Source organism: Amblyraja radiata, chromosome 2, assembly GCF_010909765.2.
Source record: "Amblyraja radiata isolate CabotCenter1 chromosome 2, sAmbRad1.1.pri, whole genome shotgun sequence".
NCBI classification, from domain to species: domain Eukaryota; kingdom Metazoa; phylum Chordata; class Chondrichthyes; order Rajiformes; family Rajidae; genus Amblyraja; species Amblyraja radiata.
Window position 1 is genome coordinate 123,248,746 of NC_045957.1, and position 23,959 is coordinate 123,272,704.

The 23,959-nt window shown below is 46.2% G+C and overlaps 1 protein-coding gene across 1 annotated transcript in view; it reads right to left on the minus strand.

Moving 5' to 3' along the window:
* LOC116968211 (tRNA selenocysteine 1-associated protein 1-like) overlaps positions 1 to 22,163 on the minus strand; it is a 50,284-nt gene extending 28,121 nt beyond the window's left edge. The window contains exons 1-2 of the mRNA XM_033014880.1: positions 22,097 to 22,163; positions 9,812 to 9,909 (exon numbers count right to left, since the gene is read on the minus strand). Coding sequence (XP_032870771.1) covers positions 9,812 to 9,909; positions 22,097 to 22,120 — 122 coding nt within the window. The 5' untranslated portion in view covers positions 22,121 to 22,163. The remainder of the gene's footprint in view (positions 1 to 9,811; positions 9,910 to 22,096) is intronic.
* Between the last annotated feature and the right edge of the window lie 1,796 nt (positions 22,164 to 23,959).

The following is a 23,959-nucleotide window of genomic DNA, read 5'->3' on the forward strand; positions in this document are numbered from 1 at the left end:
GTTTTGGTCTCCAAATCTGAGGAAAGACATTCTTGCCATAGAGGGAGTACAGAGAAAGTTCACCAGACTGATTCCTGGGATGTTGTTATATGGTTATATGGTTATATGTCAGGACTTTCATATGAAGAAAGACTGGATAGACTCGGCTTGTACTCGCTAGAATTTAGGAGATTGAGGGGGGATCTTATAGAAACTTACAAAATTCTTAAGGGGTTGGACAGGCTAGATATAGGAAGATTGTTCCCGATGTTGGGCAAGTCCAGGACAAGGGGTCACAGTTTAAGGATAAAGGGGAAATCCTTTAGGACCGAGATGAGAAAAACATTTTTCACACAGCAGTGTGGAATTCTCTGCCACAGAAGGTAGTTGAGGCCAGTTCATTGGCTATATTTAAGAGGGAGTTAGATATGGCCCTTGTGGCTAAAGGGATCAGGGGGTATGGAGAGAAGGCAGGTACAGGATACTGAGTTGAATGATCAGCCATGATCATATTGAATGGCGGTGCAGGCTCGAAGGGCCGAATGGCCTACTCCTGCACCTATTTTCTATGTTTCTATGTTTCTATGAGGTTGGAGGAGGAGCAGTTGAACCTCTGCCTCACCTGGAAAGACTGCGTGGGTCCTTGGATGGAGTCAAGGAGGGAGGTAAAGCGACAAGTGTAGCATTTCCTGCGGTTGCAAGGGAAAGTACCAGGGAGGGTGTGGTTTGGGTGGGAAGGGACAAATTGACCAGGGAGTTACGGAGGGAGCAGTCTCTGCGGAAAGCCAAAAGGGGAGGAGATGGGAAGATGTGGCCAGTTGTGGGATCCCGTTGGAGGTGGCGAAAATGTCGGAGGATTATCGTTGAGACCAAGCGCAGGCTTGGCGATCGCTTCGCCCAACACCTCCGCACAGTTCGCATTAACCAACCTGATCTCCCGGTGGCTCAGAACTTCAACTTCCCCCTCGATTTCTGTCCTGGGCCTCCTCCATGGCCAAAGTGAGCCCCACCCCAAATTGGAGGAGCAGCACCTCATATTTCGCTTGGGTAGTTTACACCCCAGCAGTATGAACATTGACTTCTCCAATTTCAGGTAGTCCTTGCTTTTTCCCTCCTTCCCCTCCCCAGATCTCCCACAGCCCAGTCTCCACTTCCTTTCTTCTTCCTGCCCCCCCCCCTCCCACCTCCACATCAGTTTGAAGAAGGGTCTCCACCAGAAATGTCACCTATTCCTTCGCTCCATAGATGCTGCCTGCCTCACCCGCTGAGTTTCTCCAGCAGTTTTGTCTACCTTCGATTTTTCCAGCATCTGCAGTTCCTTCTTAAACAATTATTCCCATCATGTATCTGTACACTGTAAATGACTCGATTGTAATCATGTATGGTCTTTCTGCTGACTGGATAGCACACAATAAAAGAGTACCTCTGTACACGTGACAATAAACTAAACTAAAATAAACCTCGACTGCACATCTGGCTCGCCCGCCGTGGAATCGGGAAACTGCCCAGAGTCGTTCGAGGCTCGTCTTCTGCTCGACCCGTGAAGACCGGGAGGGAAGGTGGAGGGAGTCGTCAACGGACGATGGACAACGGGCCGATTTCAAGATGGCGGCGGGCAGAGGAGAGGCTCGGTGTTGCCATGACAACGGGCCTTTGCGGCAAAGATAAGCCTGCACTCTTACACTCCGTCTACTATTACACAACCATTGTTACGCTTTTGTACTTATCTATGATTGTGCTCATCTATAGTATGATTTTACCGGATTGTGTGCAAAACAAAGAACGTCACTGCACCTAGGTAGACACAAAATGCTGGAGTAACTCAGCAGGACATGCAGCACCTCTGGAGAGAAGGGATGGGTGACGTTTCCGGTCGAAACCTTTCTTCAGACGTGACCCGAAACGTCACCCATTCCTTCTCTCCAGAGATGCTGCCTGTCCCGCTGAGAAATTCCAGCATTTTGTGTCTATCTTCAGTTTAAACCAGCATCTGCAGTTCCTTCATAAACTGTACCTCGGCACATAGGTACGTGTGACAATAAAGTATCATCACGATGCTGAAGTCTTTCTGAGAGTTCAAACTACAATGCAATATTTTCTGCCTATTGCCTGTCCACTTGACAGATTACTTTGTAACTACTTGTGGTTTTATAAGGCACATTCAGAGCCTTGGCCTTGCAGTCCATGAAGACCTCCCTGTTCCGCAGAGCTTCATGAGGACAAGCTATCATAGGTTCGTGTCCCAGGAGCAGAATTCGGTCATTCGGTCCATCAAGTCCAAAGATCATAGAGGAGCAAGATAGACCACTCCTCGAAAAACGCGTAGTATGACATGTGTGACTGTCGACGCCATTTTATTGAGCGTTTTACTGGGCTTCCCCCACACTGTCATGGCGTCCTTATCTAAATCATCATCTCACTGCTCCGCAATAAATTGTTCTAATCGTAAATCTAAACGACCCGACCTGTCATTCTTTAGGTTCCCCGATAAAAAAGAAAGGTAAGAAAATATTATTATTATTTTTTGTCGATATTCTGTCGTGAAAATGTTATTTTCTGTTCTCCCATCAACGGCCATTGGGAAACTAGGTTTGTCGGTACATTAGAAAGTTATTAGACTTATTTTTTAATAGATCTTTACTTACCATAATAATAAAGACAATTTTAACGCTTCTGTACGTTTTTGGTTTTGTTCTTGTAAGGGATTGGTCTCCAAAATATGGCCCGCGGGACACATTGGGTGCAATGGTGGGCCGGGGGGTTCGGCGGCGGCCGCAATCAAAGATAGGAGAGGAGATCTGCTCTATAATCTTTGGTCGGAATGGGACGGCTGCGCGTTATAATGTGTTATCGTTCCACTCCCTCTCCCCCTTCTCCCTGTTCCCCTTCTCCCTCTCCACCCTTTTCCCCTTCTCCCTCTCCCCCTTTTCCCCTTCTCCCTCACCCCCTTCTTCCTCTCCCCCCATCTCCCTCTCCCCCTTCTCCCTCTCTTCTCTCGATCTCTCTCTCCCCTCTCTTCTCTCGATCTCTCTCTCTCTCCCTCTCTTCTCTCTCCCTCTCTCCCTCCCTTCCATCTCTCCCTCCCTTACCTCTTCGTGAGAGTTGGCAGCTCTGCTATTCCTTGGGTCCAAAAGAGGATAGAAAGAAAATACTTAATGGTCTTTGTAAGAAGATTTTAATAAGCTCTTCTACATTTAAGGTAAATTGACATATTAGAGGCAAAAAGCATCTTCAACATACAGGTCTCTCCACACAACTGAAAACAATTGCATTTAAGTGACATATCATCCACTGTTCAGGCATGTAGTTATGATAATCTTTTTTCTTATTAGTTAATCCTAAATGATATCTCCTGTAATTTCAGATGTCAACAGTGGGTCCAGAATATTCGTCGACAAGATCTCCTGCACCGAACTGCAGAGTATTTGTCAAATAACTGCTGTCTTATGTACATTGTGTGAAATTGTGATTTGTTAACTGCACAAAACTAATGCAAATGGCGATATATTTATTATTGTATCTACGTTGGACATTTTGCTCTTTGGTGTCAGAACGCGGGGTGGGAGATTGCAACCTTCACGTGGTCCGCCCTGTTTCGACAAATCCAATCAACCTGGTGTGCACAGTCAAATAAGATCAAATAGAACAAGTTGTCCTACAACTTTAGGCTGTGCACGCCATACGCAAGAAGAAGAAGCAGAAGTGTCAGAACGCAGTCTGAAGAAGGCTTCCGACCTGCAACGTCACCTATTCCTTTTCTCCAGAGATGCTGCCTGACCCACTGAGTTACTCCAGCATTTTGTGTCTATCTCTGTTTAGATTGGGCTCGTGGGTGGAGATTGCGGCTGGTCTGGTGATCTAGAATGAGGGCCAAAGTCTCAGAATATGGGTCATGATATTTAGTAATGAGACAAGGAGCAGTTTCTTCACTCAAGGGCTGGGAATCTTGGAATTCTTTATCGCGTGAGATGGTGGAAGTCGAGTCCTTGAAAGGAGAGATATTTTTTTTCAAATACAATAAGGATGAAGGATAATGGAGAGAATGTGGGAATAAGGTGTTGAGTTGCAGGATCAACAATAATCTTACTGATGGTGGTTTGAACGTAGATGGCTTATCCTTGCTTCTATTTCTTACAGAGATACAGCGCGGAAACAGGCCCTTTGGCCCACCACGTCCGCATTGACCAGCGATCCCCGCACACTAACACCATCCTACACACACTAGGGACAATTTACACTTATACCAAGCCTACAAACCTGTATGTCTTTGGAGTGTGGGAGGAAACCGAAGATCTCGGAGAACACCCATTCAGTCATGGAGAGAACCTACGAACTCTGTACAGACAGCACCCACTGTAAGGCAACAACTTTACCGCAGCACCACCATGCCGCCCTTAATCCACTAGGGCACTAGGTCACAATAAACTTCCTACATATTCCAGGAATGCATCTCATTAAAATGGTAGATGTTTAAATGCATTGTAAAATCTGCTGTCAGTTTCCTAGATCGGTATTGCTCTAATGGCCTCTTTGTATCATTTTCTTTGATTTAAACCATCCATTGTTCTGCATTTAGATTTTATTTTTTCCCCTGTGGATCACAAGGCACTGTTTGTTTCAGGGGTGACTCTAATCTCCAGCGTAATTTGACAAGACAGCCAAGAGGGAAAACACAGGCAGTTCAGATCTGCTGCCTGTATCGCATGAGAGAACAAGAATGAGACCAACTTGTTTTTTGCAGATCATCAACCCCTGACTGATGTTATCAATGCCGATGGTGACTCAAGGGGACTCAACCAGGTGGTGGTTTACAAAGGTCCATGCCCATTGTTCCTCATGGCATACCACCAGCCTCAACAGATCACCTAGTCATAGAGTCTCACAGCTTAGAAGCAGGCCCTTCAGCTCAACTTTCCCACGCTGGCCAACATGTCCCATCTACACTAGTCCCACATGCCTGCATTTGGCCCATACCCCTCTAATCCTGTCCTAACCATCAAATAACCTAACAGAACTGTCATATGAGGAAAGATTTAAAAGACTAGGCTTGTATTCACTGGAGTTTAGAAGGATGAGGGGGATCTTATCATATTGTCTACAGTGTACTATGTTTACAGATTCTGTTGTGCTGCTGAAAGTAAGAATTTAATTGTTCTATCTGGGACAAGCTAGATGCAGGAAATTGTTCTACATGACAATAAAACACTCTTGTTAGATGCAAGGGGATCTTATAGAAACATATAAATGAATAAAAGGACTGAACAAGCTAGATACAGGAAAAATGTTCCCAATGTTGGGCGAGTCCAGAACCAGGGGCCACAGTCTTAGAACAAAGGGGAGGCCATTTAAGACTGAGGTGAGAGAAAAACATTTTCACCCAGAGAGTTGTGAATTTGTGGAATTCCCTGCCACAGAGAGTAGTGGAGGCCAAATCACTGGGTGGATTTAAGAGAGAGTTAGATAGATCTCTAGGGGCTAGTGGAATCAAGGGATATGGGGAGAAGGCAGGCATGGGTTATCGATTGGGGCTGATCAGCCATGATCACAATGAATGGCGGTGCTGGCTCGAAGGGCCAAATGGCCTCCTCCTGCACCTATTTTCTATGTTTCTAGAACACTCATCCAGCAATCCTCGAGCCCACCAGCTCATCCCGTAGTCAATTCATCAGCTTTTCCATAAGAACTCCCATCAGTTCTTCCAAAAGAATGACAATCAGCCAATCTCGAATACCCTCAGCCCATCAAGCAGCCCCTTAATTCACCCAGAAGTCTGAACTATTGAATGCTGACTGCATCTCTTTCCATGTCGGCAAGTTAATATCCAGCTGCATGAACCATGTGAAAAGGGAATAAACAGATGCATGTGGTGCAGTGATTTGTGCAGCACTATAGGCCTGGAGACCAAGAGGAGTTCACCATTGAACGGAGTTTGAACGGGGGGCTTGAGGCCCCCGACCGAGGAAGAACAAAAGGAAAGGACTTGAACTTTATTTCGCCTTCCATCACAGTGAGGAATGTGTAGGAGTCACTGTGGTGAATGTCCGTATTAAAATGTGTTTTTGAGTGCTGTTGCTTTTAATTGTATGACTGACCTGGCCAATGAAATTCCTCGTATGTTGCAAAACATGGCAAATAAAATCTGATTCTGATTCTGAAAAGCCTTTCCCTTCCATACTCTTTCCTCTCTGATCTTTTTGCAGTTGCCTGCCTTTCTGTACTTGTTGCAAGAGATTGTCGTGGCATCCAGCATCCTCGGAGAATGTAGAATTAAAGGCAGGCAATGGGTCTGTTTTAAAGATGGTTATTTGCCTCAAGATTGGATTATTGTATCTCCAGAACCTCCCCAGAGGCTCTGGGAGACACAAGGTTCAAGAGGGAACACAAAAAGCCTAATTAGGAAGAATATTAAGAGTAAGATTTTCAATTAAAATACTGTAATTGATGGAACCTTGCCTTTAAATTGGTTCTTGGATGAAACCCTGATGGTTCTCACATTGTCTCTTTAAATTTACTCTCCTTTTCACACTTGCATTAAAACACACAGCCACCGCCATTCACAGTGATACTGCCCGGCAGTCTCATAATTACAGTCAACACAGCCACCTTGACAGCCACACAAAATGATGTAAATAAAAATTGTTTTCCTTGTTTAAGAAGTTCAATTTACAATTATTTGAAATTGTGGGGGTTGGTACAAAATACTGCTGACCCACAAATGTGTTGCTATGAGATATTCACATTTAAAAAATCCATGTCTCAAAAAACGCAAGAAGGTGCCCATGTTATTTGACCAACTTATCAGATGAATTTAAATATGTAGGTATGTATGCATTAGTTTTGCTCCTAATTCCCTTTCAAAATCATTAATATATATGGTAAACAGTTGCGGCCCCAACACCACGCCTTGCGGCAAAAAAATCCAGAAGATTAGTCAAACATGATTTCCCTTTCATAAATCCATGTTGACTTGGACTAATTCTTTTACTGCTATCCAAATGCCCCATTATTACATCTTTAATAATTGACTCCAGCATCTTTCACACCACCAAAGTCGGGCTAACTGGTCTGTAATTCCCCGTTTTCTCTCACGCTCCTTTCTTGAAAAGTGGGATAGCATTAGCTACCCTCCAATCCACAGGAACTGATCGTAAATCTATTGATCGTTGGAAAATGATCATATGTATAAATATATATGTATGTGTATATATGCATGTATGTGTATATATGCATGTATATGTGTGTATATATGTATGTATATATATGTTTATATATGTGTGTATGTATGCATATAAATTTATCCATATGTATGTGTGCATATGTATGTATACGTATGTATGTATGTGTATATATGTATGTGTGTATATATGTATGTGTATATATATGTATGTGTATAAATATATATATATGCATATATTATTATTACTATATAATTATATATATAATTGCCTTTATGGTTTATGCACATCATCTTACAAGACAAATGAATTAATAGTGATGATTTAAATCAAAGTTGCTTCTGATCCTTGAGAATAAACTTTATTATCTCTAACTTGCCTCTCACACACAGACACACATTCATATAAATATATAAAATATATATACGTTAAATTTAATTTTGTGCAGTGTGTGTTAAAGGGAAACTGCACAATACAATGCAAGGGAAACTACGCAAAGGAGGGGGCTGTTCCCGCTACAAGATACTCGAGGATCTTTGCTTTGGATCAAAGATTATAGAGGAGCTCTATAATCTTTGCTTTGGATCACAGCGGGTGGCATACCGGAAGTCGCGTGTCGCTCAAAGAAATGGCGGCCGTGACGTTCCGTCACGTACTACACGTCAGTCCATTGGATTTCGGAGGAGTGGTCTATCTTGCTCCTCTATGATCTTTGATCAAGTCTACTTCGCCATTCAATCATGGCTGATCTATCGTTCCCTCTCAACCCCATTCTCCTGCCTTCTCCACATAACCCCTGACACCCATTCTAATCAAGAACAAGTCATTCTCCACCTTAAATATATCCACTGTCATGGCCTCCACGGCCTTCTGCGGCCTTGAATTCAACAGATTCACCACCCTCTGACTAAAGAAATTCCTCCTCATCTCCTTCCTAAAGGTACGTCCTTTTATTCTGAGGCTGCGGCTTCTGGTCTTAGACTCTCCCACTAGTGGAAACATCCTCCCCACATCCACTCTATCCAGGCCTTTCACTATCTGGTAAGTTTCAAAGAGAATCCCACTCATCCTTCGAATAGTCCATGGGCCAGAGAGGCCGACCGTGCACCCCCCACCTATGATCCTACTTCTTGAGTGCCATTTTGTTCATTGGTATCTTTTCCGACAGAAGAGATACCAATGAACAAAATGACACCCAAGAAGTAGGATCATAGGTGGGGTGCACAGTAGGCCCCTCTGGCCCACGGACTATAAACTCCAGCGAGTAGAAAACATAGAAAATAGGCAGGAGTAGGCCATTCGGCCCTTCGAGCCTGCACCGCCATTCAATATGATCATGGCTGATCATCCAACTCAGTGTCCTGTACCTGCCTTCTCTCCATACCCCCTGATCCCTCTAGCCACAAGGGCCACATCTAACTCCCTCTTAAATATAGCTAATGAAGTAGCCTCAACTACCTTCTGTGGCAGAGAGTTCCAGAGATTCACCACTCTCTGTGTGAAAAATGTTTTTCTCATCTCCGTCCTAAAGGATTTCCCCTCTATCCTCAAATTGTGACCCCTTGTCCTGGACTTCCCCAACATCGGGAACAATCTTACTGCATCTAGCCTGTCCAACCCCTTAAGAATTTTGTAAGTTTCTATAAGATCCCCCCTCAATCTCCTAAATTCTAGCGAGTACAAGCCGAGTCTATCCAGTCTTTCATATGAAAGTCCTGACATCCCAGGAATCAGTCTGGTGAACCTTCTCTGTACTCCCTCTATGGCAAGAATGTCTTTCCTCAGATTTGGAGACCAAAACTGTACGCAATACTCCAGGTGTGGTCTCACCAAGACCCTGTACAACTGCAGTAGAACCTCCCTGCTCCTATACTCAAATCCTTTTGCTATGAATGCGAACATACCATTGGCTTTCTTCACTGCCTGCTGCACCTGCATGCCTACTTTCAATGACTGGTGTACCATAATAATAATAATAATAATAATAATACATTTTATTTATGGGCGCCTTTCAAGAGTCTCAAGGACACCTTACAAAAATTTAGCAAGTAGAGGAAAAACATGTAAGCGGAATGAAATAAATAGTAGAGACATGACTAGTACACAAATTAAAGACAGAAATTCAGTTCAAAACACAATATGAGGCAATTCATGCACAGATGAAAAGGGAGGGGGACGTGAGGCTAAGGATAGGCAGAGGTGAAGAGATGGGTCTTGAGGCGGGACTGGAAGATGGTGAGGGACACGGAATTGCGGATCAGTTGGGTGAGGGAGTTCCAGAGCCTGGGAGCTGCCCTGGAGAAGGCTCTGTCCCCAAACCTGCGGAGGTTGGACTTGTGGATAGAGAGGAGACCAGCTGATGTGGATCTGAGGGACCGTGAGGGTTGGTAGGGGGAGAGGAGGTCAGTGAGATATGGGGGGGCCAGATGGTGGAGGGCCAGGATTTTGTAGGTGATCCGGTGGGAGATGGGAAGCCAGTGAAGTTGTTTGAGGACTGGAGTGATGTGATGCCAGGATTTGGTGTGGGTGATGAGTCGGGCGGCTGCGTTCTGGACCAGTTGGAGTCGGTTGATGTAGGTGGAGCTGACACCCAGTACAGTCCCAGTGCCGTCAAACACCTTTTCTCTGTTAAATTTAGTTTTATAACGTTATCTTACCCGGTCATTCGATTACTTATGATTTTCACGTTTACTGTTGGCTCACCCATGGCAGAGAACGCTTGCTTAATAAAAGATTCATCCATGTACTGTTCCAGCTGAAAAAAACAAAGGAAAATAACAGATTTATTTTCCAACATTTCTCAAGTGCGTGCTAACAACATTTTGAAGTAATATTTCAAAAGAACGTTCTAATGACGGACCAAATGTGTGTTTAATGTGAGGGGCAAGGCTTAAAGGTGCTGCGTAAAGGGGCAGCACGGTGGTACTGCTGTTGTCTCACTGGTGAGTAAGGCAAGGCAGCGCCTTTACCACCTCAGGCAGCTGAGGAAATTCAGAGTCTCTCCGAGGATCCTTCAGTGCTTCTACTCTGGGGCTGTAGAAAGCATCTTGTCCGGCAACATCTCAATCTGGTTTGGGAACAACTCTGCCCAGGACAGGAGGGCTCTGCAGAGAGTAGTGCGTTCGGCCGAACGCACTATGGGAACTACACTCACCCCCGCCCCTGCAGGACCTATACACCAGGAGGTGCAGATCCAGAGCCAGCAACATTATGGGGGACCCCTACCACCCCAGCAACGGACTGTTCCAGCTGCTACGGTCAGGCAAACGCCTCCGCTGTCACGCTGCGAAAACAGAGAGGATGAGACGGAGTTTCTTCCCACAGGCCGTCAGGACTGTAAACTCTGATCTCACCAGGGACTAATTTACTGCTGTGTTGTGTCTTTTTTATTTTTCTAAAATATAAATACTGGTTCTGTTCTATTTTGTTTTGTTGTTCTGTTGTTTTTTGCACAATCCGCAGGCATTGCCACTTTCATTTCACTGCACATCTTGTATGTGTATGTGTGACAAATAAACTTGACTTGACTTGTCAGAGACCCGGGTTCGATCCTGACTCCGGTCGCTGCCTGCACGTGTAGTTTGCACATTCTCCCCGTGACCTGCGTGGGTTTCCTCCAGGTGCTCCTGCGTTTGACTCGGGAGATACAGTGCGGAAACAGGCCCCTTCGGTCCACGGGGTCCGCGCCGACCAGCGATCACCCCGTACACTAGCGCTATCATTCCACACTAGGGGGCAATTTACAATTTAACTCAAACCTGCAAGCCTGTACGTCGTTGGGTGTGGGAGGAAACCGGAGCACCCGGAGAAAACCCACGCAGGTCACGGGGAGAATGTACAACCTCCGTACAGACAGCACCCGTAGTTGGGATCGAACCCGGGTCTCAGGCGCAGTGAGGCAGCAACTCTACCGCTGCGCCACCGTGCTGCCTTAAATCCACATTGCAAAGACTTACAGGTTTGCAGGTTCATTGGCCCTCTGTAAAGATCCCCTGGTATGTAGGGAGTGGATGACAAAGTGGGATAACATAGAACTATTGTGAACGGGTGGGCGATCATTTGTGTAGACTCGGTGGGCCGAAGGGCCTGTTTCCATGCTGTAACTTTTACTTAATCAATCTATCAATGTGAGGGGTAAGGTATGATTACACTTTTAAATAAAAGAGATATGCAAACAAGTTTGTTTATAGATTATTACAAAGAGCAAGGGCGCAGCAGTAGAGTTGCCGCCTCACGGCGCCAGAGACCCAGGTTCATTCCAGACCACGGGTGCTGTCTGTACGGAGTTTGCACGTTCTCCCCGTGATCTGCGTGGGTTTTTCTCCGGGTGCTCTGGTTTCCTCCTACACTCCAAAAACGTGCAGGTTTGGTAGGTTAGACACAAAGTGCCCGAGTAACTCAGCGGGTCGGGCAGCATCTCTGGAGAAAAGGTGACAGTTTCGGGTCGAGACCCTTCTTCAAACTGAGCACGGGTCCACCAATGTTGGGCGAGTCCAGAACCAGGGGCCACAGTCTTAGAATAAAGGGGAGGCCATTTAAGACTGAGGTGAGAAAAAAAATTTTCACCCAGAGTTGTGAATTTGTGGAATTCCCTGCCACAGAGGGCAGTGGAGGCCAAGTCACTGGATGGATTTAAGAGAGAGTGATAGATAGAGCTCTAGGGGCTAGTGGAATCAAGGGATATGGGGAGAAGGCATGCACGGGTTATTGATAGGGGACGATCAGCCATGATCACATTGAATGGCAGTGCTGGCTCGAAGGGCCTAATGGCCTCCTCCTGCACCTATTTTCTATGTTTCGCCACCGAATTTCTGGCTGGTGGTGTGGCCCCTCATTTTAATCCGGGCAAAATTCCCACCCTGCTCCGGCAGATCCGTTGCCGTAGCTGACTTCCGAGGCCGACTTTGCGGGACGGTATCTGGGCTCCTCGGCGGAACGTTCCAGATACCGTTGGACTCCTCTCGGTGGCCGTGACCTCCGTTGCTGTGGCAACGCAGTTAATCTGGCAAGAGTTGTTCTGTTTCGGCACATACAGTGCCCTCCATGTTTGGGACAAAGACCCATCATTTATTTATTTGCCTCTGTACTCCATAATTTGAGATTTGTAATAGAATAACATCACATGTGGTTAAAGTGCACATTGTCAGATTTTGTTAAAGGCCATTTTTATACATTTCGGTTTCACCATGTGGAAATTACAGCTGTGTTTATACATAGTCCCCCCATTTCAGGGCACCATAATGTTTGGGACACATGGCTTCACAGGCGTTTGTAATTGCTCAGGTGTGTTTAATTGCCTCCTTAATGCAGGTATAAGAGAGATCTCAGCACCTAGTCTTTCCTCCAGTCTTTCCATCACCTTTGGAAACTTTTATTGCTGTTTATCAACATTGAGGACCAAAGTTGTGCCAATGAAAGTCAAAGAAGCCATTTATGAGACTGAGAAACAAGAATAAAACTGTTGGAGACATCAGCCAAACCTTAGGTTTACCAAAATCAACTGTTTGGAACATCATTAAGAAGAAAGAGAGCACTGGTGAGCTTACTAATCGCAAAGGGACTGGCAGGCCAAGGAAGACCTCCACAGCTGATGACAGAAGAATTCTCTCTATAATTAAGAAAAATCTCCAAACACCTGTCCGACAGATCAGAAACACTCTTCAGGAGTCAGGTGTGGATTTGTCAATGACCACTGTCTGCAGAAGACTTCATGAACAGAAATACAGAGGCTACACTGCAAGATGCAAACTACTAGTTAGCTGCAAAGACAGGTTACAGTTTGCCAAGAAGTACTTAAAAGAGCAACCACAGTTCTGGAAAAAGGTCTTGTGGACAGATGAGATGAAGATTAACTTATATCAGAGTGATGGCAAGATTATGGAGGAGAGAAGGAACTACCCAAGATCCAAAGCATACCACCTCATCTGTGAAACACGGTGGTGGGGGTGTTATGGCCTGGGCATGTATTGGCTGCTGAAGGTACTGGCTTACTTATCTTCATTGATGATACAACTGCTGATGGTAGTAGCATAATGAATTCTGAAGTGTATAGACACATCCTATCTGCTCAAGTTCAAACAAATGTCTCAAATGTCTCAAAAATCATTGGCCGGTGGTTCATTCTACAGCAAGACCTGGAATGTCAGGACTTTCATATGAAGAAAGACTGGATAGACTCGGCTTGTACTCGCTAGAATTTATGAGATTGAGGGGGGATCTTATAGAAACTTACAAGATTCTTAAGGGGTTAGACAGGCTAGATGCAGGAAGATTGTTCCCGATGTTGGGGAAGTCCAGGACAAGGGGTCACAGCTTAAGGATAGAGGGGAAATCCTTTAGGACTGAGATGAGAAAAACTTTTTTCACACAGAGAGTGGTGAATCTCTGGAACTCTCTGCCACAGAAGGTAGTTGAGGCCAGTTCATTGACTATATTTAAGAGGGAGTTAGATGTGGCCCTTGTGGCTAAAGGGATCAGGGGGTATGGAGAGAAGGCATGTATGGGATACTGAGTTGGATGATTAGCCATGATCATATTGAATGGCGGTGCAGGCTCGAAGGGCCGAATGGCCTACTCCTGCACCTATTTTCTATGTTTCTATTTTTCTAAGACAATGATCCCAAACATACTGCTAAAGCAACAAAGGAGTTTTTCAAAGCTAAAAAATGGTTAATTCTTGAGTGGACAAGTCAATCACCCGATCTGAACACAATTAAGCATGCCTTTTATATGTTGAAGAGAAAACTGAAGGGGACTAGCCCCCAAAAGATGGCTGCAATACAGGCCTGGCAGAGCATCACCAGAGAAGACACCCAGCAATTGGTGATGTCCATGAATCGCAGACTTCAAGCAGTCATTGCATGCAAAGGATATGCAACAAAATACTAAACATGACTACTTTCATTCACATGACATTGCTGTGTCCCAAACACTATGGTGCCCTGAAATGGGGGGGACTATGTATAAACACTGCTGTAATTTCTACATGGTGAAACCAAAATGTATAAAAATGGCCCTTATTAAAATATGACAATGTGCACTTTAACCACATGTGATTTTTTTTCTATTACAAATCTCAAATTGTGTACAGAGGCAAATAAATAAATGGCGGGTCTTTGTCCCAAACATTATGGAGGGTGCTCTATGACAATAAAACGCCCTCCTTGAAGTAAACATGCAGAGAGAGGGAGAGAGAGAGGGGGAAAGGGAGGGAGAGGGGTGATGAGGAGAGGGGGGAGAGAGAGGGGGTGTAGAGGAGAGGGAAGCATGTGGTTGCGAGTGAGGTATCATTTGAGAAGTTGGAGAGGGAGGGATGAGGGTGACGAGAGTTGTGTTCATTAGAGTGAAAAGAAAACTTAGAGGAACCAAAGTTTTGCAACTGAGAGGGGGGAACAGAACAGTGGGACCTTTAAAAGTCAACGCACACTCAACGAGGGCAGATTCAGTGCGGCAGCTAAAAGCAGGGCAAGTGCAAGGCTTCGGTGAAGAGGGTCATGGCAGGACAAGGTATGGGCTGTATCTTTCTTTTGTACATTGTAGAGTGTGGAAACAGACCCATTTGCCAACACTGACCAAAACCCCTGTCCCACGGTACGAGTTCATTCCAAGACCTCTCCTGAGTTTACCTGCCGTTAGCGAGTATTCCAGAGTATGTGCCGTTAGCGCTAAGAGATGTCCCCGAGCTCCGACGTACCCGCTACGTTCATTCTCTGTGCTTACCATGAGCTTGATTTTTTTTAAACTCGGGAGAGCTCTTGGAATGAACTCGTACCGTGGGACAGGGCTACAACATGTCCCGTCTAGGGTCCCATGAAGACAGAAACGGGTACATTTATTATGGGGAACAAGGAAATGGCAGACGAGTTGCACAGGTACTTTGGTTCCGTCTTCACTCAGGAGGACACAAACAATCTCCCAGATGTACTAGTGGCCAGGGGATCTGGGGTGAAGGAGGAACTGAAGGAAATCCACATTAGGCAGGAAATGATGTTGGGTAGACTGATGGGACTGAAGGCTGATAAATCCCCAGGGCCTGATGGTCTGCACCCCAGGGTACTTAGGGAAGTGGCTCTAGAAATCGTGGACACATTGGTGATCATTTTCCAATGTTCTATAGACTCAGGATCAGTTCCGGCGGATTGGAGGGTAGCTAATGTTATCCCACTTTTCAAGAAAGGAGGGAGAGAGAAAACAGGGAATTATAGACCAGTTAGCCTGACATCGGTGGTGGGGAAGATGCTGGAGTCGATTATCAAATAAAATAGCGGCACATTTGGAGAGCAGTAACAGGATCAGTCTAAGTCAGCATGGATTTACGAAAGGGAAATCATGCTTGACAAATCTTCTGGAATTTTCTGAGGGTGTAACAAGTAAAATGGACAAGGGAGAGCCAGTGGATGTAGTGTACCTGGACTTTCAGAAAGCCTTTGATAAGGTCCCACACAGGAGATTAGTGGGCAAAATCAGGGCATATGGTATCGGGGGTAGAGTGCTGACATGGATAGAAAATTGGTTGGCAGACAGGAAACAAAGAGTAGGGATTAACGGGTCCCTTTCAGAATGGCAGGCGGTGACTAGTGGGGTGCCTCAAGGCTCGGTGCTGGGACCGCAGCTATTTACAATATACATTAATGATTTAGATGAAGGGATTAAAAGTAACATTAGCAAATTTGTAGATAACACAAAGCTGGGTGGCAGTGTGAACTGTGAGGAGGATGCTATGAGGATGCAGAGTGACTTGGACAGGTTGGGTGAGTGGGCAGATGCAAGGCTGATGCAGTTTAATGTGGATAAATGTGAGGTTACCCACTTTGGAGGTATGAACGGGAAGGCAGATTATTATCTGAATAACGTCAGGTTAGGAAAAGGGGAAGTACAACGGGATCTGGGGGTCCTTGTTCATCAGTCAATTAAAGTAAGCATGCAGGTACAGCAGGCAGTGAAGAAAGCGAATGGCATGTTGGCCTTCATAAAGATAGGAGTTGAGTATAGGAGCAAAGAGGTCCTTCTGCAGTTGTACAGGGCCCTGGTGAAACCACACCTGGAGTATTGTGTGCAGTTTTGGTCCCTTAATTTGAGGAAGGACATTCTTGCTATTGAGAGAGTGCAGCGTAGGTTAATTCCCGGGATGGCGGGACTGTCATATGATGAAAGAATGGAGTGATCGGGCTTGTATTCATTGGATTTAGAAGGATAAGAGGGATTCTTATAGAAACATAGAAAATGATCAAGGGATTGGACAGGCTAGATGCAGGAAACATGTTCCCGATGTTGGGGGAGTCCAGAACCAGGGGCCACAGTTTAAGAATAAGGGGTAGGCCATTTAGAACTGAGATGAGGAAAAAAATTTTCACACAGAGGGTTGTGAATCTGTGCCTCAGAATGCAGTGGAGGCCGATTCACTGGATGCATTCAAAAGAGAGTTAGATAGAGTTCTTAGGGCTAACGGAATCAAAGGACATGTGGAGAAGGCAGGAACGGGGTACTGATTGGGGATGATCAGCCATGTTCACATTGAAGGGCGGTGCTGGCTTGAAGGGCCGAATGGCCTACTCCTGCACCTATTTTCTATGTTTCTTTGTTAAACCTGTCCAAATGTATAGATTCATAGTCATTGAGTTTAGTTTATTGCCATGTGTACTGAGGTACAGTGAAAAGCTTTTGCTGCGTGCTATCCAGTCAGTGGAAAGACAATACATGATTACAATTGAGCCATTTACAGTGAGTAGATAAAAAATGCTGGAGAAACTCGGCGGGTGAGGCAGCAACTATGGAGAAAAGGAGTAAGCGACGTTTCGGGTCTCGACATCAGTCTGAATAAGGGTCACGACCTGAAACGTCGCCCACTCCTTTTCTCCACAGATGCTGCCTCACCCGCCGAGTTTCTCCAGCATTTTTTTTTGTTGTCTACTTTCGATTTTTCCAGCATCTGCAGTTCCTTCTTAAACATTTACAGCGAGCAGTCAGTCACACACCGTGGGAATAGGCCCAACTTGCCCGCACTGACCAACCTGTCCCATCTAGACTAGTCCTACTTGCCAGCATTTATTGTCACGTGTACTGAGGTACAGTGAAAAGCTTTTGTTGTGTGCCATTGACAAAAATTAATTGCAAAGCTTGGAGAATAGTCAAATCAACTTTACTTGTCACACATACACATACAAGATGTGCAGTGAAATGAAAGTGGCAATGCCTGCGGATTGTGCAAAAACAACAGAACAACAGAATAGAATAGAACCAGTATTTACATTTTAGAAAAATAAAAAGACACAACACAACAGTAAATTAGTCCCTGGTGAGATAAGAGTTTACAGTCCTGACGGCCTGTGGGAAGAAACTCCGTCTCATCCTCTCTGTTTTCGCAGCGTGACAGCGGAGGCGTTTGCCTGACCGTAGCAGCTGGAACAGTCCGTTGCTGGGACGGTAGGGGTCCTTCATGATCTTGCTGGCTCTGGATCTGCACCTCCTGGTGTATAGGTCCTGCAGGGGGGGTGAATGTAGTTCCCGTGGTGAGTTCGGCCGAACGCACTACTCTCTGCAGAGCCTTCCTGTCCTGGGCAGAGCTGATCCCAAACCAGATCGTGATGTTGCCGGACAAGATGCTTTCTACAGCCCCAGAGTAGAAGCACTGAAGGATCCTCAGAGAGCCTCTGAATTTCCTCAGCCGCCTGAGGTGGTAAAGGTGCTGCCTTGGTAGAATATTTAAAAATGTTTAAAGTACTCTTCATGTGTTATAATAATTCTGTGCTTCAAAGGTTGAAACTGAGCGTGTGTAGCTGACACTGCAGTTTACTTTAGTCTGATTCTGTTGTCAAATGGCAATCGTAAAACAATACAGTAAGGTCGAAAGGGTGACAGGACATTTGCTTATCTGTTGTGGGGGTGGAATTTACTCCGTTGTGTCTTTCGGGGGGGGGGGGGGGGGTTGAACAATCTCCTAGCGGTCACTGCACTTGGCACTCTTAAATAAAGTTTTGATTGTGTTACCCGATCTTTGTGTTGTGTTTTTTAAAGTTTTCTTTAACACGATCCAGTCAGTGAAAGGGCAATACATGATTACAATCGAGCCGTCGCATGGTGACCATGACTCGGCTATTTATCCGTGAAGATGCAGGTAGATAGGGTGGTGAAGGCAGCTTGTGGCACGCTTGCCTTCATCGGTCAGGGATTTGAGTTTAGAAGTTGGGATAGACAATAGACAATAGGTGCAGGAGTAGGCCATTCGGCACTTCGAGCATGCACTGCCATTCATGGCTGATCATCCCCATTCAGTACCCCGTTCAGTCAAATAAGATCAAATAGAACAAGTTGTCCAACAACTTTAGGCTGTGCACGCCATACGCAAGAAGAAGAAGTACCCCGTTCCTGCCTTCTCCCCATATCCCCTGACTCCGCTATCTTTAAGAGCCTTATCTTGCTCTCTCTTGAAAGTATCCAGAGAACCGGTCTCCACCGCCCTCTGAGGCAGAGAATTCCACACTCACAACTCTCTGTGAGAAAAAGTGTTTCCTCGTCTCCATTCTGAATGGCTTAGCCCTTATTCTTAAACTGTGGCCCCTGGTTCTGGACTCCCCCAACATCGGGAATAACGTTTCCTGCCTCTAGCGTGTCCAAACCCTTAATAATCTGAAATGTTTCAATAAGATACCCTCTCATCCTTCTAAACTCCAGATGCGATGTTAAAACTGACATAATCTAATTAACCTACAAAGCTGCACGTCTTTTGAATGTGGGAGAAAACCAGTAGGCACGAAAAACCCATGCGGTCACAGGCAGAACGTACAAAGTCTGTACAGACAGCACCCGTAGTCAGGATCAAACCCGGGTCTCTGGCACTGTGAAGCAGCAACTCCACCGCTGCGCCATCGTGCTATGATGAAATTATTTTCTCCATGGAAGAGAACAACATTAAGGCCAATAATGTAACGCCACACTTTCTCAATTTCCCTGCAAGTTTGCTCCTGTTGTCAGGCTTCCATAAACTGGGATGCTGTCCGATTCGCCTCTACCCCATTGAGCAATTGGACTTTGTCTCTGGAACTGATGCGCTATAATGCTGAGAACTATATTTTGTATATAGTCTGTATCTTCCCCTTTGCTCCACCTTTAGTACTTGAGTTTGACTTGTTTGTATTCCGCTTTCTCATTGGGCTGTCCCAGATGGCCACCGAGGTCAGGATTGAACCTAGGTCTCTTGCGCTGTGAGGCAGCAGCTCTACCCAAAGTCACATGCACATGACATGCAGTGAAATGAATTTGCCAGCAGCGATACACTTAAAAAGAACACACAGTACACAATAAGATTTAACACAAACATCCACCACAGCATTCTTCACTGTAGTGGAAGGCAACAAAGTTCAACCGGTCCTCCTCCCTTGTTCACCCGTGGTCGGGGCCATAGACCCCCCCCCCATAGTCGCCGCTACGGACGGCCCTCGATGTACAGGCCTTCTCGTCGGGATGATCTAAACTGCGCCACTGTGCCACTTTTTGATTTTGTACTATTATAGTTGCATTATTGTTAATAATTTAATATACTATGGATGACTGTATATTTATCTGTATGCTATTGTATTAAAGGTGTAGGAAGGAACTGCAGGTGCTGGTTTAAACTGAAGATAATCACAAAATGCTGGAGTAACTCAGCGTGACAGGCAGCATCTCTGGAGAGAAGGAATGGGTGACGTTTTGGGTCGAGACCGGTTTTTTCCAAGCTTTGAGAGTCAGGGGAATAGGCAAGGAAGGGTAAGGTGTGAAAACAACCAGTCAAAGCAGACGATGCTCAAGAAATGTCAAATGGTCCTGAGGGGAAGGTGACAATGAGGCGTACAATCACAGGCCCGTTACGCTGCTGCAAGTAAGAAGCTCAACATTGTTCTGTTGTTTGTGCACCTGACAATGAAACACTCTTCACTCTCGGACACTTGGAGCATAGCCTCCAGCCCATCCCAGTTAGCCCACAGTGGGCTCTCACACCTCCCATGGGAGCAAGGAAGCATCTTGTCCGGCAACATCTCAATCTGGTTTGGGAACAGCTCTGCCCAGGACAGGAAGGCTCTGCAGAGAGTACTATGTTCGGCCGAACGCACTATGGGAACTACACTCACCCCCCCTGCAGGACCTATACACCAGGAGGTGCAGATCCAGAGCCAACAAGATCATGGGGGACCCCTTCCACCCCAGCAACGGACTGTTCCAGCTGCTACGGTCAGGCAAACGCCTCCGCTGTCACTCTGTGAAAAGAGGATGAGACGGAGTTTCTTCCCACAGGCCATCAGGACTGTAAACTCTTATCTCACCAGGGACTAATTTACTGTTGTGTTGCGTCTTTTTATTTTTTCTAAAATGTAAATACTGGTTCTGTTCTGTTGTTTTTGCACAATCCGCAGGCATTGCCACTTTCATTTCACTGCCCATCTTGTACTGTATGTGTATGTAACAAATAAACTTGACTTGACCTCCGAGGAAGTCCCCATCCCTCCAAATCCCTACCTTAGGGATCCGAAGGGTCCCCTCCATGGGACCTGCAAGGGATCACCCCCTCCCACATCTTCTCTCGCCCTTTCTCTAGATCTCTAACCTCCTCTCCTCATTTCCCTACCTCTCCTCTCCCCCTTCCCTCCTCCCACCCTCACCCTGGGATCTCGGGGGTCATTAACCTCCACTCCCACCCTCGACCTCTCCTGTGAGGGGCTCACCACCCTCTCTCTCCCCTCAACCTCCACCACCTGCAGTTTAAATTCCACTTGGAATATTTTGGAAACCAAGAATCAAGCCTGTAGTCCCTGTCTCAGCCACCCCCCTCCCCCACCTTCTCTCCCCCACCTCCCTCTCATCGCCTCTCCCTTGTCACCCCCCTTCTCTCTCTCCTCTCTCTACCCACCCCCACCCCCCACCCCATCTCACTCCCCCCCCCCCCCCCCCTCTCTCCCACTCCCTTCTCTCACCCTCCCCTCCTTCTCTACCCTCCCCTCCTTCTCTCTGATACATTTCTAATCTTCTGCTTAGCTACGAACCACCCAGACCTCTCAGATCGTCCGGGACAGGTCTGCTCTGTGTCCCCAGAGTCAGAACTAAACATGGAGAGGCAGCATTTAGTTTTTATGCACCACATATCTGGAACAAACTCCCAGAAAACTGCAGGTCTGCTGCAACTATCAGCTCTTTTAAATCTAGACTGAAGACTTTTCTGTTTGCCGCTGCCTTTCAGTAAACAATACAATTTATTAATTACCTATACTGCACTGTAACTTCTATTACAGTGTGGATGTTAATGTGTTTATTGTTGTTTTTATTGTATTGTATTGTATGTATGACTGCTTCAATTTCGTTCAGACTTCGGTCTGAATGACAATAAAGGCTATCTAATCTAATCTAATCTATTACTGGTTTTATTCTATTTTAAATATTTTATTTGATTGCTTTTAATTTTGTAATTATTGTATCTGAATAATCTAATAATCGTTTTACATCTAAATGTCATTTCATATGTGTTTCTTTCCCATGCTTATAACGTTTTATGTAAAGCACTTTGAGTTACCTTGTTGTTGAAAGGTGCTATACAAATAAACTTGCCTTGCCTTGCCTTGCCTTGCCTTGCCTTGCCTTGCCTTGCCTTGCCTTCTCTCACCCTCCCCTCCTTCTCTTCTCTCCTCCCAGCCCAGGACCTGAGGGGTTACCCCTTTTCCCACACCCTACCCCTTTATAACCCCCCTCCCCCTCCACCTCAGCCCACTGTCCCTCCCCACCACCACCACATAAGTGGTGTCACCAACCCCCCATCACCACAGCATCTCAGGGATCATTAACCTCAAACTCTCCCCTCAGGGGGGAGTCGCCACCCCCACCCCCTCCCCCTCCCCATGAGGGGATCACCATCACGACCACCATCACCCCCATGAGGAGGGGAGGCCACCATCCCCCCCCCTCTCTCCCCCACTCACGTCTCCCATCCACAGGGTGGCCATTTCCCGCCGACAGCGCCGCCGCAGCCTCGCAGGACCCCCCAGGGAAGACGCCCGCTGCCCGCCTGAGCCCACCCTTTCCCTCACCACCCCGACCCCGGGCACCGCCGCACAGCCGCCACCCCCCCATCAACCCACAACACGCAAACCACTCTCCCAGCAGCCACAACTGTCCGGGTAGCGGTCCAAATCAAGCAGCGGGCGCCGCAGGCAGCCGGCCAGGCGGTCGCTTGACGTCAAGTGAGATGCGCCGGCCTGGATTTGTAGTTCTCTCGATGGGTCCTCCCCGTGGGCTGACGCGTGTGATGACGCCGCCGGTGGTCGGGAACGTCACTTTACCGCGCCGTGGTGTGGTTGTAGTTCCAGGCAGGTCAAATGTCCCAGATAGAACAATGACATTCTTACTTGCAACAGCACAACACAATATATCAACAATATCATAAACGAAAGAAAAAAATCAGTGCGTGTATGATCTTGTGATCTTTAGTCCATCTAGCGCTGGTCTCCAGCAGCTCCTACTATATATTCTGTGTATAAATGAATGAATAAGTTTATTGGCCAAGTATTCACATACAAGGAATTTGCCTTGGTGCTCCGCCCGCAAGTGACAACATGACATACAATGACAGTTAGGAATGACACATTAATAAAAATTGACACATTATTGTCACATTAATAAAAATACATTATTGATTAAACAATAGACAACAGACAATAGGTGCAGGAGTAGGCCATTCGGCCTTTCGGCCACTCGAGCCAGCACCGCCATTCAATGTGATCATGGCTGAACATCCCCAATCAGTACCCCGTTCCTGCCTTCTCCCCATATCCCCTGACTCCGCTATTTTTAAGAACCCAATCTAGCTCTATCTTGAAAGCATCCAGAGAACCCTCCTCCACTGCCCTCTGAGGCAGAGAATTCCACAGACTCACAACTCTCTGTGAGAAAAAGTGTTTCCTCGTCTCCGTTCTCAATGGCTTACTCATTATTCTTAAACTGTGGCCCCTGGTTCTGGACTCCCCCAACTTCGGGAACATGTTTCCTGCCTCTAGCGTGCCCAAACCCTTAATAAACTTATATGCTTCAATAAGAACCCCTCTCATCCTTCTAAACTCCAGAGTATACAAGCCCAGCCGCTCCATTCTCTCAGCAAATGACAGTCCCGCCATCCCGGGAATTAACATTGTGAACCTACGCTGCACTCCATCCATAGCAAGAATGTCCTACCTCAAATTAAGATATGTCACACAATGTGTAAAAATACATGGTGTGTGTTCTTTGGGGTGAGATGTGACGTTGGAGGTGGTGATGGGACAGGCGCCTGGGCCGGATTTACGTATAAGATTCACAAGCTTAAGCTTAGGACCTCGAGATCTAGGGGGGCCTCGGCAGGGCCGGATTTCCCTACAGGCTTCATAGGCTGAAGCTTAGGGCCTCAAAATTTATACATTTTTTTAATGCCACTCCCTCTTTTTGAAAAGCTTCGTACGAGCCTGGTGTATAATATTTTGACACTGTCATAGGCCTTTTTTACATATGCTGTCACAACGCACTGTAGTCTCAAAACAACACTTCAGTAATTTTCCTTGCCCTCCATTTCAGAATAATAGTGTTTTAAGCCGATAACTCGACACTAGTACTGGCAATAAATGGAAAGCGCAGCTTTCCAGCCCTTATCTCATTGGCCACGCTCGGCTGCACATCGGTGTCAATCTGGTGGACTCTTCCATCTTCCTCTCGTCGTGGGAGTGGGGGATTGGGAGGGGCCTCACAAGTGGAATAGCCTAGGGGCCTCTCTTCATCTAAATCCGGCCCTGACAGGCGCTGACGCCATGATGAAG